The sequence below is a fragment of the Panthera uncia genome, assembly GCF_023721935.1.
Source record: "Panthera uncia isolate 11264 chromosome D3 unlocalized genomic scaffold, Puncia_PCG_1.0 HiC_scaffold_8, whole genome shotgun sequence".
Classification (NCBI taxonomy): Eukaryota; Metazoa; Chordata; class Mammalia; order Carnivora; family Felidae; genus Panthera; species Panthera uncia.
The window spans coordinates 50452146-50465522 of NW_026057586.1; the positions used below are offsets into that span (position 1 = coordinate 50452146).

General features: G+C 47.7%; 1 protein-coding gene across 3 annotated transcripts in view; it reads right to left on the reverse strand.

The window, feature by feature from the left end:
• Window positions 1-13377, reverse strand: part of ENOSF1 (enolase superfamily member 1) — a 30308-nt gene that overhangs the window by 1474 nt on the left and 15457 nt on the right. For all 3 annotated transcript variants that reach the window (XM_049619668.1, XM_049619669.1, XM_049619670.1), the window contains 10 exons: window positions 12821-12893; window positions 12656-12694; window positions 12211-12293; window positions 11396-11430; window positions 9221-9308; window positions 7418-7552; window positions 4122-4163; window positions 2707-2836; window positions 2363-2462; window positions 45-126 (listed from right to left, as the gene is read on the reverse strand). In XM_049619668.1, the coding sequence (XP_049475625.1) occupies window positions 45-126; window positions 2363-2462; window positions 2707-2836; window positions 4122-4163; window positions 7418-7552; window positions 9221-9308; window positions 11396-11430; window positions 12211-12293; window positions 12656-12694; window positions 12821-12893 (807 nt within the window). The remainder of the gene's footprint in view (window positions 1-44; window positions 127-2362; window positions 2463-2706; window positions 2837-4121; window positions 4164-7417; window positions 7553-9220; window positions 9309-11395; window positions 11431-12210; window positions 12294-12655; window positions 12695-12820; window positions 12894-13377) is intronic.

The window sequence follows — 13377 nt, forward strand, 5'->3', positions numbered from 1 at the left end:
GGCTGGCAGTGCTTCCTCAGGGAGGCCTCTCTGGCCGAGCTCACCTTAGGAGGCATGTAGGAAGCCTTCTTGATCGTCACTGGATACCTGAAATGTTCATGCAGGTGGTCGACATATTCGCACATCCTAGAAGGAAGGAATCAGATTGGGGCAATATAATGCCTTGCGTTAGATCATTTATGTGGTACTAACTGTCCAAGCAAAGGGGTGAGTACCACTAAAGAGGGTGGACTTGATCTGGCACAGGTTTCTATGCAAATCTTTCAACCTCTGCCTCAGGTCCTTCCCATGTGCAAAATAAGGTAATATGAGGGCTTGGTTGAAGTCTCCTCATGTGGGTACCAAAAGTCTCTTGTAACTACGGATGGTCCCTGACTTAGGATGGTCTGACTTAAGATTTTTTGACTTCACGATGGTGCAAAAACCATACGTGTTCAGGAGAACTGTATTTCAAATTTTGAGTTTGGATCTTTTTCTGGGTTCATGATGTGTGACACGATCCTCTCTCATGATGCTGGGCTATGGCACAGCAGACCCCAGTCAGCCACGCCATCATGAGGGTCAACAACCAGTATAGTGACAACTGTTTGTACCCATACAACCTCTCTAACACTTTCAGCACAGTATTCAATAAACTGCATGAGCTATTCAACACTTCATTATAATACAGGCTTTGTGTCAGATGATTTTGTCCAACTTTAGGCTGATACAGGTGTTCTGAGCATGTTCAAGGTAAGCTAGCCTAATCTATGATGTTCAGTAGGTTAGGTGTATTAAATGCATTTTTAAATGTATTTTTAATGTTAATATTTATCAATAATTGATAACAATCTATTACTATATATTAGTAATCAATATGTTATGCTGGATTTGTCAGAATGTTAAGCCATCTTCAGCCAAGAAAGATCTGTAAAGGTTTTATGACTCCCATCAGTTTAGACTCTGTAAGTATCTGGGATTATTTGGGTGCCTTTAGCCAAAAGTTAGATGAATAGACTAAAGTCACCAAATGAGATCCCATCCAGCTACACACGATTTAGAAGAAGAGCACAGGTTTTACTACCAGACTGGTCTGTGTTCAGATTTGAGGTCAGCTACCTTCTAGTTTTGTGACTTGGGGCAAGTAACCTAACTCTGCCACCTTGCTTTAGCCACAGGTTAATGAACAGCCACGATAGCCAGCCCGTGTGCCCGGTGCTGGGAATTCACAAAGGACCTGGTGAGACAGGGCCTCATGGTTTCAGTGGACACAGAGACTAAGTTACTGACTAGAATATGCACTATGTGTAATCTATAAAGAACAGGCTACAGATGAAGAACGAGCCCCATGGGAGAGGATGTTCTGGCCTTGAAGGATGAGCAGGGAATGGGTGTTCCACGCAGTCGTAAAGCAGGGGTGCTGAGCTGCACCTGCGCCTTGCGGCTGCTCTGCATGCACAGCAGCATCCCAGCAGCGAGGTGTGCTTCAGGAGGGTGGCACCAGGCACTTCTGCCCACTCCTGGGTGGTCGCAGCGCACTGCTCTCGGGGCTCGCCCTCCTCCTCTCGGCCCTCCAGATTGGCAGGACCTTTCAAAGTTGACCTCCCCTTGGTCCCACCCTCAGAACAGAAATGAGAGGGGCAAAAGCAGAATAGCCCAGGAATGTTCACTTCTTATCGAACAAAATATTTCAGACATAAAAGGCAGCATCTGTCTACTCACCACCTGACATGAGACAGGTACTATATCACTGAAGCCCAGTCTAAACCCTCACGGATCCCATTTCTCTCTCATGGTCCTGCATTTGGTGTTTACCGTTCCCATGCACGTTTTCTATACTTCTGCCATATAAAGATCATCTCTAGTGATCTTTCGGCGATACCACATTTAATTCCAAGAGGAAAGAAATGCATAGTAAAGCCGTATGTGTGCAGATGATCGGAAGACTGTCTTAAAGTTCACCTGGGATGTGTTGAGAAACAAGATGGAACCAGATGCAGCCAGATTACAGAAGACTACAGCGTTGAGACCAGGAGATTGTACAGAAGCAGAGAATACACACATGATGAAAGCAAGGCTTTAAAAAGGAAGGGGTTCTGGTTTCCACCTGGTTGCAACCCCCACCCACCCACCCATCACATACTTAGAAAACAAAGGCAGCTACCAAAACCCCACCCCCATGAAAGAAAAAGAGCTCTGTCCACTGCTGGGGCTCCAGTTTAATTGCTGCATGTGAAGAAGAGGAAGCAAAACCAACTTGGCCTTTGAGTTATAGGATGTGGCAATGGACAGAGTTCTTAGCGCCTCTGGTCGCCAGAGCAGAATTTTAAAAGGTCTGGCCTGGACCGAGGGACACTACTGAAGCTAACTCCACGTTACTGACCTGTTTTTAAGGCTTGCAGAAACTGATATGAAGTCAAATATAATCAGGTGCTGTACCAATTCACAGAGGCCAACTCCACCAGCATGGGGGCAAACGGGAACTACAATAAAGACAGATTTCTACTTAATGCCAGGTAGGGTGGGGGTGGGGATGAAAGAGAACCTCCAGGTTTTCTCATTGCCCACAGGTGATTATGTCATTCATTAGTATACAGGGATGAAACTCCAGGATAAAAATCGTCAAAGAACCCTTGATTAAGCCGAAAAGAGTCCCTACGGAGGGCCCCATGAGTGTGTGGTGGGCAGGAAATGGAGGTTTGGTGCGCAGCTCCAGGGTGCCCTTACTTTCAAACTTTTTGGCCATCAGCAACACTGAGAGGTTTTCATTGACACTTCCCAGCCTGCAGCTGTCAATCTGGAGAAACTGCAGGGCTTTCGCTTGGAGAAGCTGCTTAAATATGACTCTATTGTGGCACTGGAAATAGAATTAAAATAAAACCAACAGAATGGGGCACCTGGGTGGCTCAGTCATTGAGCGTCCGACTTCAGCTCAGGTCATGATCTTGCGGTTCGTGAGTCTGAGCCCCACATCAGGCTCACTGTGGTCAGCCTGTCAGCGCACAGCCTGTTTCGGACCCTCTGTCCCCTTTCTCTGCCCTTCCACCGCTTGCACTCCCTCCAAAATAAATAAACATTAAAAAAAAAAAAACTGTTTAAAATAAAACTAATTAGAAGAGTCAGCTTTGGCCATTAGGGTATCTACACCTGGCAATGCGCCAATTCCAAGTCACTCCTCAGCGGCCTCTGGAAGCCTGGACTGTATCTAGTCTTTGTTTTCACCTGCGTGAAGCAAGCCCTGATAATACAAGCCAGGGACCTCGCTGCTCACTGCTTTATAAATCCGTTAGTGGAATGGTCACACCACATGCTAAAGTCACATCAGCTTGACATCTAGTAAGGAAATGCTGTCATAGTGACTGGCAAATGGGAAGTGAAGCAAACATCAGGATGAAATATGGTGATGGCGATGAGCAGGTGGTTTGGACGACAAAAAACACGGCTAAACAGCATTGCTCCTTTTGCTGGGAAAACTGAGAATCTGTTCCTTCACACTGCTCTGCTTGTGGGTGGACTGCCGCAGGTTTTGGCAGGCATTTGTGCTTCATTTTATAAGCACAAAGAATGAACGCAATAATGTTTACTCCGTTTGGAAGCTGGCTTTCTTAAAACCATACAGTGCATCTTATGCCCTTGCATGAGCAGCTTTAAATTGCCGCCTTGTGAATTTTGATTAGATACTTTGAAGAAGATAAATGGCCTTAGTCATACAAATTGTGGGAAAAGAGACAAACTTTTGACTGTATCTGACTCCAGGCTCTACTGGACGTGCTGTAAAATATTCAGAAATTTCCCCATTTCTGAAATTAAAACTCCCCAACTCGGGGGCACCTGGGTGGCTCAGTTGATTAAGTGTCTGACTCTTGATTTTGGCTCAGGTCATGATCTCATGGTCGTGGAATCCAGCCCCACATCAGGCCCTGTGCTGAGCATGGAGCCTGGTTGGGTTCCTCTCTCTCTCTCTGTCTCTCTCTCTCTGCCCCTCCCCGACTCATGTTCGCTCCAAGTAAACAAGCATTAAAAAAAAAAAAAAGAAAAAGAAAGCTTCCAAACTCAAAATAACACAGGTGATGTAACCTAATGTATGCCAGTGTCCTCAGTGGCTGGCCAGTGTGTACTGTCCCCAAGGAGATGTCATTTACCTGCTCTCCTGTGGCGACACCAATTCCTAGTGGGACCAATGCCTGTAAGATATAAGGCAACTTGATGTTATTTTCCTAAACCTTTAAACTGAAACTCCCAATGTTTAAAAATATTTACAGTTGTTTAACTACTTAGAGCTGAAGAAGGAAATGTCCCTGCTATGGAGCCGTGTGAAATTTAAGGAATGGCAGAAGGTGGTCAAGGGGATGATGTATGCACACAAGAGGGGCTGTGTGTGCCTACAGAGGATACAGTCAGCACTAGTTCATATGCTGCCGTTAGTTCCCTTCCCGGCTACAGTTCTGCAGATTCTCCCAACCCCCCTCTTCAGTAGTTGTTCTAGAGCCCTCTCCCTTCAAGCTCAGCAAGCGGTCTTAGATCCACTTTACAGGTCAGGGTGAGCTCATTCCTAACCTGGTGAAATGCTCACTTGGCAAGTGCTGGAGTCTTCTTAGCGTAGCACTGCTCTCTCAGTCCTACTGCCTGAAGCTACCTCACCTCCCTCCACTTGGGCTCCAGGCTGCTCTCCCCTGCCCCCACTGGGATTGCGAGGCCATAGGTACTCTCCTCAGGTATCAGTGGCACCAATAGCTAACATTGAGCTCTTACTAGCGTGGTGTGCTCTCAACTGTGTGGTGCTGTGTGAAACCGTGACTGAAATGACTGCTCATCACAGCCCACTGGGACAGGAATCATCATCATCCCCATTTCACAGAGGCAAAACAGGTTCAGGGCTAGCAACTGTTCCCAGATGACAAAGCTAGAAAGGGGTAGAGCCCAGGCTTGAACTCCAGGCCCGCTCCAGAGCCAGGGCAGACATCTGAACCACTAGACAGAACCACTCCTCTACAGAAAAGCCCTAGGGGCACCTGGGTAGCTCAATCGGTTGAGTGTCCAACTCTTGGTTTCGGCTCAGGTCATGATCCCAGGGTTGTGGGGTTGAACCCCGCATTCGACTCCATGCTGACTATAGGGCCTGCTTGAGATTCTCTCTCCACTGCTTGCATTCTCTCTCTCTCTAATAAATAGATAACCTTTCATTTAGGAGCCAGGTATCCCCAATCCTGCTAGCTGTCCCGCCTCTAATGGAATATGTGGACATGGATGATTCATGGAAAACCAGAAGCCTCGGCCTCCTCGTCTCCAGGTCAAAAGTTAGAGCAGATGGTCGCTGAGGCACCTTCTAGCTTCCTTGTTTATGCTTTCGGGAACTTCTAATTTAAATGTTCTCAGTTCTTTATCTCAAAACAAAAAAAACAGAGTGGGGAAAAGTAGTAGAGAAGGGGGAAAGTCATTCACTCTACCATTTTAAAGAATATGTTTCTGACACTAAATAGGTACCAATGTTTATTTCTTCCTTTTAATCATTTCCTGAACCTGCTCTATTCTAGCTGCCCTCTCCCTTCATCACCTGGCCTCCTAGGTTACTGGGAAAGCCTCCTAGCTCTGCTCTCTGCCTCCAGTTTCTTTCTGTCTGTTCCACACCTGCCCTGTACCCCATGTCTCAATCCATCCTACATGTTTTTTCCCAGTGAAATCTTCCTTAATCCTATTCTCTCCTTCAAGACACTATGGTGGCTCACTGTGTTGGGCCACATCTTCTGCACAGACGGACCTGCTGTCTGGCCCCATGGACCCATCTTCCCCACAGCCCCTGTGCTGGGGATCTCCAGGGCCTGCTGTTTCTGTGGCTTCCCCGGCCTTGGTCTGTCTGCACCCACTTCATGGGATGCCTCCTGAGTGGATGGCCTTCCCCATATAAACAAGACCTCAGATGGCTGAGACCCAGAAGAGCTTCTGAGGAGACCCTCCAGGTGGGCAGCGAGTCCCTGTGTAGGCAAGCGGGCAGCACTAGGGCATGGCTACCCCCATAAGAACCTTGAGGCAAACGTCTTGTTTCTCGAACCATGGCCTGTCACTGGACTCCTCCTCAGCTTTCAGTTCTGTTTAAATCAACACAGTCACCCCACGACTGCTGCTCACGTCTCCCCCACCTGCAGTACAGCTTTCCTCAGGGTCAGCTCTTGTCTTACCTCCACAAGGCCACTCCACCATCCCAGCCCACGCCTGTCTCTCCCTTCAGTGACCTTCTTTCTACTGTCCTCAGTGCTCAGGGCCCCACCCAGCATGCCCCCATGTCTTCCCTTCTTCTCTCCAGCTAGGCTGTGAAAGTGGGGAGAGTGGGAGGGCATCCCTCAAACACAGGCTTCTGGGGAGTGTCCCACATAAGAAGCTCATATGTTCATTTACTGAGAGAAATGGAGCAGAATGGCTCCAGTAGGACCTATGACTTCATGTAGGACACACTGAGGTATCTTTCCCAGAACTTGGAACTGACTGTCCTCACAGTGACAATTTTCAGATTAGGGGAGAGTATAGCAATGCAAAGTCACACCAGGGGAAAAAAATCTCCCTGGCAGGCAGGAATGCACTGTAAAGCAAGCGAACCTACGAACCCAATGTTGGGGAGGAAGGGTTATCAGAGGAAAACGTAAAAGGGGAGTAGGGGTGAGTGCTGACCGGGGCTGGGCAGGCAGGCACTGCCAGGGGAGGGGTGAGGCTTAAGACTCAACATGCCTGGTGCCAGAAGCAGGCACATCCATGCACTGTGGGGAGATGCGCGGGGCCACACTGGACTGACACCGTCTCATATTTAAATCGCACCACCAGTTCCTGTCCTGATTTTTCACTCACCCAACAGCCTCTGGTTTAATGTGGCTCCTCGTGGAGCTTGCTCTGGTCAGAGGATACAAAACTCTAGTGCTCCCATAAGTTGGGAGTTCTCCTTATAAATTAACTACCTGGCATTCTGGCTTTATATATATCCGTGCTGGACACCTGCCTAAAGGGAGACACCCCCTGAGAGAAAGGATGTTCTCAGATGCTCTGACATATCAGGGTGTCCCTAAACCCAAGAGGAAGGGAAGCCGGGTGGATCGGTGCAGGAAGTGTGTTGGTGCGAGGGCTCCAGGTAGCCTTCTCCTGGGCAGGCCTGACCTAGGCATTAGCTAAGTAAACCTTGTATTTTGAGTCCACCAGAGGAATCTGCACTTTTGTTTCGTTCTGGGGGAGTAAAATATTTTAGTATCAGTCAGATTTCTATATTTACAAAGTCTGGAGCCATGTCTATTAACCTTTGGTTTGTTGGCAGCCTTTCAACTTTTAGCAATGTACTGTCTCTAAAATATGTAAAAATGTAAAAGGGAAGAAGCAACGGGATTTTGGGATCTGTCAGACCAAACCCACAAACAAAAATACATGGCAGTAGTGACAGAGGCACGAGCGGCTTTTCTACCTTGGAAATGGTGGCATGTCCCAGAATGTCATCAGGGGAGGTGGGTTCTTCAATCCACAGTGGCTTGAACTCAGCCAGCTTTGACATCCACTCTATTGCCTCAGGCACATCCCAGCGCTGGTTGGCATCCATCATCTGCAGAGAGAGAGAGAGAGGGAGAGAGAGAGATCTTTCACCATGAGGTCTGCCTGGTACTGACTTGTGACAGGACTGCAGCTCTGAGGGAGGAAATGCTGTCACTCAGTGCCACCAACTGCTGAGCAAGACTTCCAGAGGGAGCCTGACATCTCCTCTGTGGAGGATCAGCATGCAGCCGTTACAAAAGGAGCCAAAGAACAGCCACCAAGACAGGCACTGTAGTTCTAGATGCGTCTTCTAGAGGAAATGCAACTCACAGAGCCACTGTGATGTCTGGAAGTGTCCTGGGCTAGGCTCAGGAGAAGTGCTTGCTGGCCCTGGAGCTCTGGCCCAATCTGCATTTAGGGCTTGGAAGTACACCTGTCTTGCAGTATTCATCGTTCTGGAAACTACTTTATCACATTCTGAGTCATTCATCGTCAATTCTAAATTTGTTCACTAGTCATTTATTGACTATTGCCAACTATAAGTCTGGCACAATAATAAATAACCCAAACTCTACCATTTATGAAGCACCTACTCAACTGGGTATTTTATGACGCAGTTCATATTAACTCAGTTTACAGAAAAGAAAACTGACATGCAGAGAAGTTAAGGAACTTGCCAAGAACAATTAGCCACGTAAATAGCTAGTTCAGATCCAGGCCTCTTTAACTCCCAGGCCCTGGCTCTCTGCATGTGGAGATCCTGCCTGGAAGTCAGGTGCTGGGTATGCAGAGACTAAGACAGGGCCTCCCCAACCCTGACATTATCACGCTTTGAGAAGACAGACACGGAGGTGGGTATCTCTAGTAGAAAGTGCTGAGTGGTAAGAGTTTCCACAGGGGGCACTATGAAAACCAGATGATAGGACACCTAGAATCAATTGTACCACAAATTACTTGGAGAAGGATGGCCCCTTAAAAGTAGCATTAACTCATGTATAAATAGTGATACTTCTTATCCTAGGTCAAGGACCCAATTCCTATTTTAGTTAACTTAGGAAACATGCCTCCCAAACTCCACAAAAACATCCTGTGACTTTATAAAAATATTTTACATGTAATAAGAAATCTCTTATAAAAATAGTCAGGAATGACTGATCCTTACATTTATCTCAGCAAAGTCTGGCATCTCTTCAACATTGGCTCCCTGAGACTGGCCGATCTGATGGACCAGGCGGGACGTATTTTTTCGGGGGAGTCAAAGAATGGCACACTGGGGCTCCAAGGGGAGACCTGCTTGCTCAGGCGCTTCTGTGCCAGCAAGCAGGAATAATCCCTAAGCCTGATCTTACGCAAGCAGTTCTGCAGAACAGACATTTTAAACTATCAGCTCACACAAATCTGTACTTCCTCTCTCACTCAGCTTTAAAATTCCCAGTGTTCTTTGGGGCACCTGGGTGGCTCAATTGCGTAAGCATCTGACTTTGGGTCAGGTCATCATCTCATGGTTCAAGTCCCACATCTGGCTCTGTGCTGATGGTGTGGAGCCTGCTTGGGATTCTCCCTCTCTCCCTCTTTCTCTGCCCCTTCAGCATGCTCTCTCTCTGTTTCAAAATAAATAAACTCTAAAAAATAAAATAAAATTCCCAACAGTCCTTAATCCTTGCTTGAAATGAGTTGCATTTTGGCCCAAGACACAGGCTTCACGCAAGGCTTCTCAACGGTAGGGGAGGACATTTACCAACGTCTTCTCGGGTCCAATCATGTTTCTGATGAGTCGGCACCTACGGATGTCATCCTGGAGATCAGCACCCACTTTTACCTTAAACCTGTAAAATAAATGCGGTTTGGTAGTTTGGACGTGTCCTGACGTGACAAAGACACGTGGATTTTCTGCAGAAGCAGCCGCCTCTGTCAATAATTCACAGGTCATATCTTCTAATAACCTTTTGCCCTTTCCTGGTCAGTCCCAGACAAGTGACTTGAAAATAATCTGGCAAATGTATCAGGGCAATAAGTAAACCACCCGCTGACCCAAAGTCTAAGAACTAGGAGAGCAGTCAGATTTTTAATAACACTGAGTTTTTACTGTGCCATGACAAGGAATTAAGAACAAAAGCCAGAATTGGAATTAAAGAGAAGTGCCTGTCACATCCTGAACGTAAAGAGTATGATTGATAGGGATGCCTGGGTGGCTCAGTCGGTTAAGCATCCGTCTTTGGCTTAGGTCATGATCTCACAGTTTGAGGGTTCGAGCCCTGCATCCAGCTCTGTGCTGACAGCTCAGAGCCTGGAGCCTGCCTCAGATTCTGTGTTTCCCTCTCTCTCTGCCCCTACCCTGCTTGCACGTGCTCTCTCAAAAATAAACATTAAAAAAAATTAAAAAAAAAAAAGAGTATGACTGATAAAATACCTCCAGCTGTGCAGAGGTTTATACAAGGGCTTCATCCTGAATCAATGCAGTGAAAGGTCAGCCTTCCCTAGGTATGCAGAAAGAGGGAAGGTGCCGGCACTTCCTGAGCGCCTGCTATGACTCCCATTGTGCTGATCCTTTTCAGATACCGCAACTTTGAGGAGAATCACGAGTTAATATTATTCCCATTTTATAGAGAAAGAAAATAAGGTTCAGACAGGTGGGGCCATTTGCCCATTATCACACAGCAAGTACCTGTAGGGGATGAGGGGAAAAGGCAAGAGGCTGATTCCAAATCCATCATATCCCAAGCCTCTTTCCAATGCTTCATGCTGCCTTGTTCAAATTCTCACTTTCCAACCCTTCATTTAGCTGAGGAGTTAACAAGAATTCAGTGCCTCCCAAACTTTAGCGTGCACACAAGTCACCCTTTGACATGGGATCTTGTTAAAATGCAGATTCCTGAGCAGCTGGTCTGGGAAGAGGCTGGACTGCCATTTCTGACAAGCTCTCAGGAAATGCTGATGCTCCTGCTCCAGACCACACTGGCAGCAGCAGGGGGCCCGTGGCCAGACTGAGAGTCACGCAGGGAGCCCAGGAACCTATTACAGAATGTGCCACTGTGCGCTAAACTGGTAGACTCATGGTGACCACATCACGAGATGATGGTCCCTCTATGTCCTGCATTATGTTAGGTTTTGGTACCACTGACAGCCACAATGTATCCAGAGGAAAACCCTAGGATGCCCAGGGGTCCATATCTGCCCAGCAGAGACAAGCAGAGAAGCGCCAACAGTTGGTCTGGAGAGAAGCAGCCTGGGGAGGAGAAGGGCCACCACTCCAGGGGAAGAGGAGACGCTTGGAGACTCTGCAGAGAACTGGAACCAGTAGCTGGAAGTTACAAGAAAGGGAAGGACTCGATACATTTTGGGACTCTTTCTAACACACGGAGCCCTCAAACAATGCAAAAGCTCCTTGCAAGTTAGGCTCACTGCCTCTGCAGGTTTTCAAGTGGAAGCTGAGTCAATGCTTATTACTGATAGTAAAAGAGTGGACTTCTCGGGCGCCTGGGTGGCTCAGTGGGTTGAGCATCCAGGTCTTGGTTTCAGCCCAGGTCATGGTCTCACATTTCGTGGATTCAAGCTCCATATCAGGCTCTGTGTTGATGGTACAGAGTGTGCTTAGGATTCTCTCTCTCCCTCCCCCCTCTCAAAATAAATAAGTAAACTTAAAAAAAATTTTTTTTTTCAAGAGTTGATTTCTATTCTGGACTGGTGTTTGAAATTGATGATCTCCAAGGTCTGTTTCTCCAAGGTCTTAGGGTTGTAATTAGGACTCACATCTCATCTTTGGAGAAAGCCTGGTCTACAGTGAGACTTCTCCTATGTATCCTCCAAGTGAGACTGCTCCTGGACAAATCTGGGCCGCCCTGGTGCCTTTTGTTCCTGGCCCATCATGCTGCTAACTGGGGCAGTGAAGCTCGTTACCACGCAAACAAGTTACCTGGTCCAGCCGTCCTGCAGGGCCTCGGTGCAGAGCTGCGGGGAGAGGAGCACAGCCAGCATCACACACCGCAGAGCTCCCCTTGGTCTAATGAGGACCCCAGTTGTCCCTGATCTGGTTTCATATGCACTTACGGCAGCAGCGGGAACCGGAGGAACAGCTATGTGTTGATGCATTAAGAGCACAGTTTAGCCAACAGACCATAACTCTTTGTACCCATAGGATGACTTTCTTTCCTCATCTCTATGGGAACAATGTCTTTAATTGTTCACACTCCTCAAAGGGCAATGGAGCATTGATATCCCTCTTGTTAAAGCTAGGATATCCTGCAGCATCCAGAGAACTAATGGATGTGAGGGTAACAAACAGAAGCTAGTCTTTCTCTCAGCTGCAGGTACAGTGCAGTGGGATCAACCTCGCACTGACTGCAGCCAAGTACCAGCCACGGGGCCACAAGCGTCACACAACTCACAGCTTTTATCTGGAGCCTCCAAACCACCCACAAGACCCGTATTATTTCCCCATTTCACAGTGAGGAAACCGAGGCTCAGCATGGTTAGGTGTAACACTGCACGACACTACACTGCTGTCTCTGCCTGGGGTCAAATCCCGGACTGTCCCCTTCCAGAACCCAAGGTGGGACATACAAGGTCACAGAGTCCCATGCCCACAATATGAGTGGCTTTACTTTTGCTCCAGTAGAAGTGCTTTCAGAATGAGGCCTTGGATCCACAATGATCTAGAAGGGCTAACAAGAAAACTCCAGAAAGCCAGGAATATAAAACCTGTCTACAAAACCAGCTTCGGATGCCCACCTGCTTCAGCGTGTCATCCGAGTACCCCAGCCAGGCACATGATGTCGTGTAGGCAGGGTAGCCATGCATCAGCATTTGCCTTTCTGTGGAAACACAGAGCTTGTCAACATTTGTGCTTTCCAGGGACCTTCAGGATTAGAATTGCCTGTAGCTAAGCTGCTGCCCCCAGAGAATCCAGCAGTTCTCCTTCTGACCCTGCCTTTCACATGCACCCAGCCCCAAACCCAGCCTTTGGTCACATTCACAATCATGCAAATACCAAGGCTGTCAAACTACCCCAGGTCTTCCTGTCACACCCAGGACACATCCAGACGCAACCGCCCATCAGAGGGCCTGGCTGCTGGGCACGAGGCATTTGGGAAGACGATATGAACCCCCAGACGAAAGGGACATTCAAAAGGACAGTGACAGCAAAAACAATGAAGGAAATTTCCTCACCACCCACCTCTCTCTTTTTTGCCAATTTGACCTTTCTGCAGTATTCCTGGGGAAAAACAAAAAAGTATCATCACTTTTTTAGACAACTAAGCATGCATGCTATATGGTAGGTATGGTATGCCACATCAGTGGTACCAGGAAACTTCAGTTCTGTCACTTGAGTATGACTCACCATAGGCTTCCTCCTCAGTCAGGACGTCTGTGATGTACCTGAAATCTATGCAGGATAACAGCATCCTGGGGTCCTGGCAGTATGACAGGAGAGGGGAAAGGCCCAAATCAATTCACAAATGGCTTATGTTTCTAAGGATGTGCTTACACTGATACATGGGATTACCCTTTCCAGGAAAGGACCTTTGGGATTTGTGTTAAATTGTTTGATGCTGTCATTCCTTGGTGTAGAGCCCTTCAGAGGGTCAGGGCTGACTCCCAAAGACATCCTCAGGTGCTCCCGCTGCAACCCCCTCCTCCCTCCCCGTCCCTTTCCTCTCCTGACACCTAGGCTCCAACCATCCCAACTAACATGGCTTCTGGAAAGAGGATCCGGCATGAGGCAAGCACTCAGCATGAGTAAGTGGATAGATGAGCGCCTGGTATCTCTCTAGACATCATTGCTCTACACATCAGGGCTGACTGGGATACTGGTGCAGCTCAGCAGGAGAGGAAAGAAGGCTGGTATCAGAGCCAGGCTCCCCGGGTCAACCCTATGCCCACTATTTATTAGCAGCA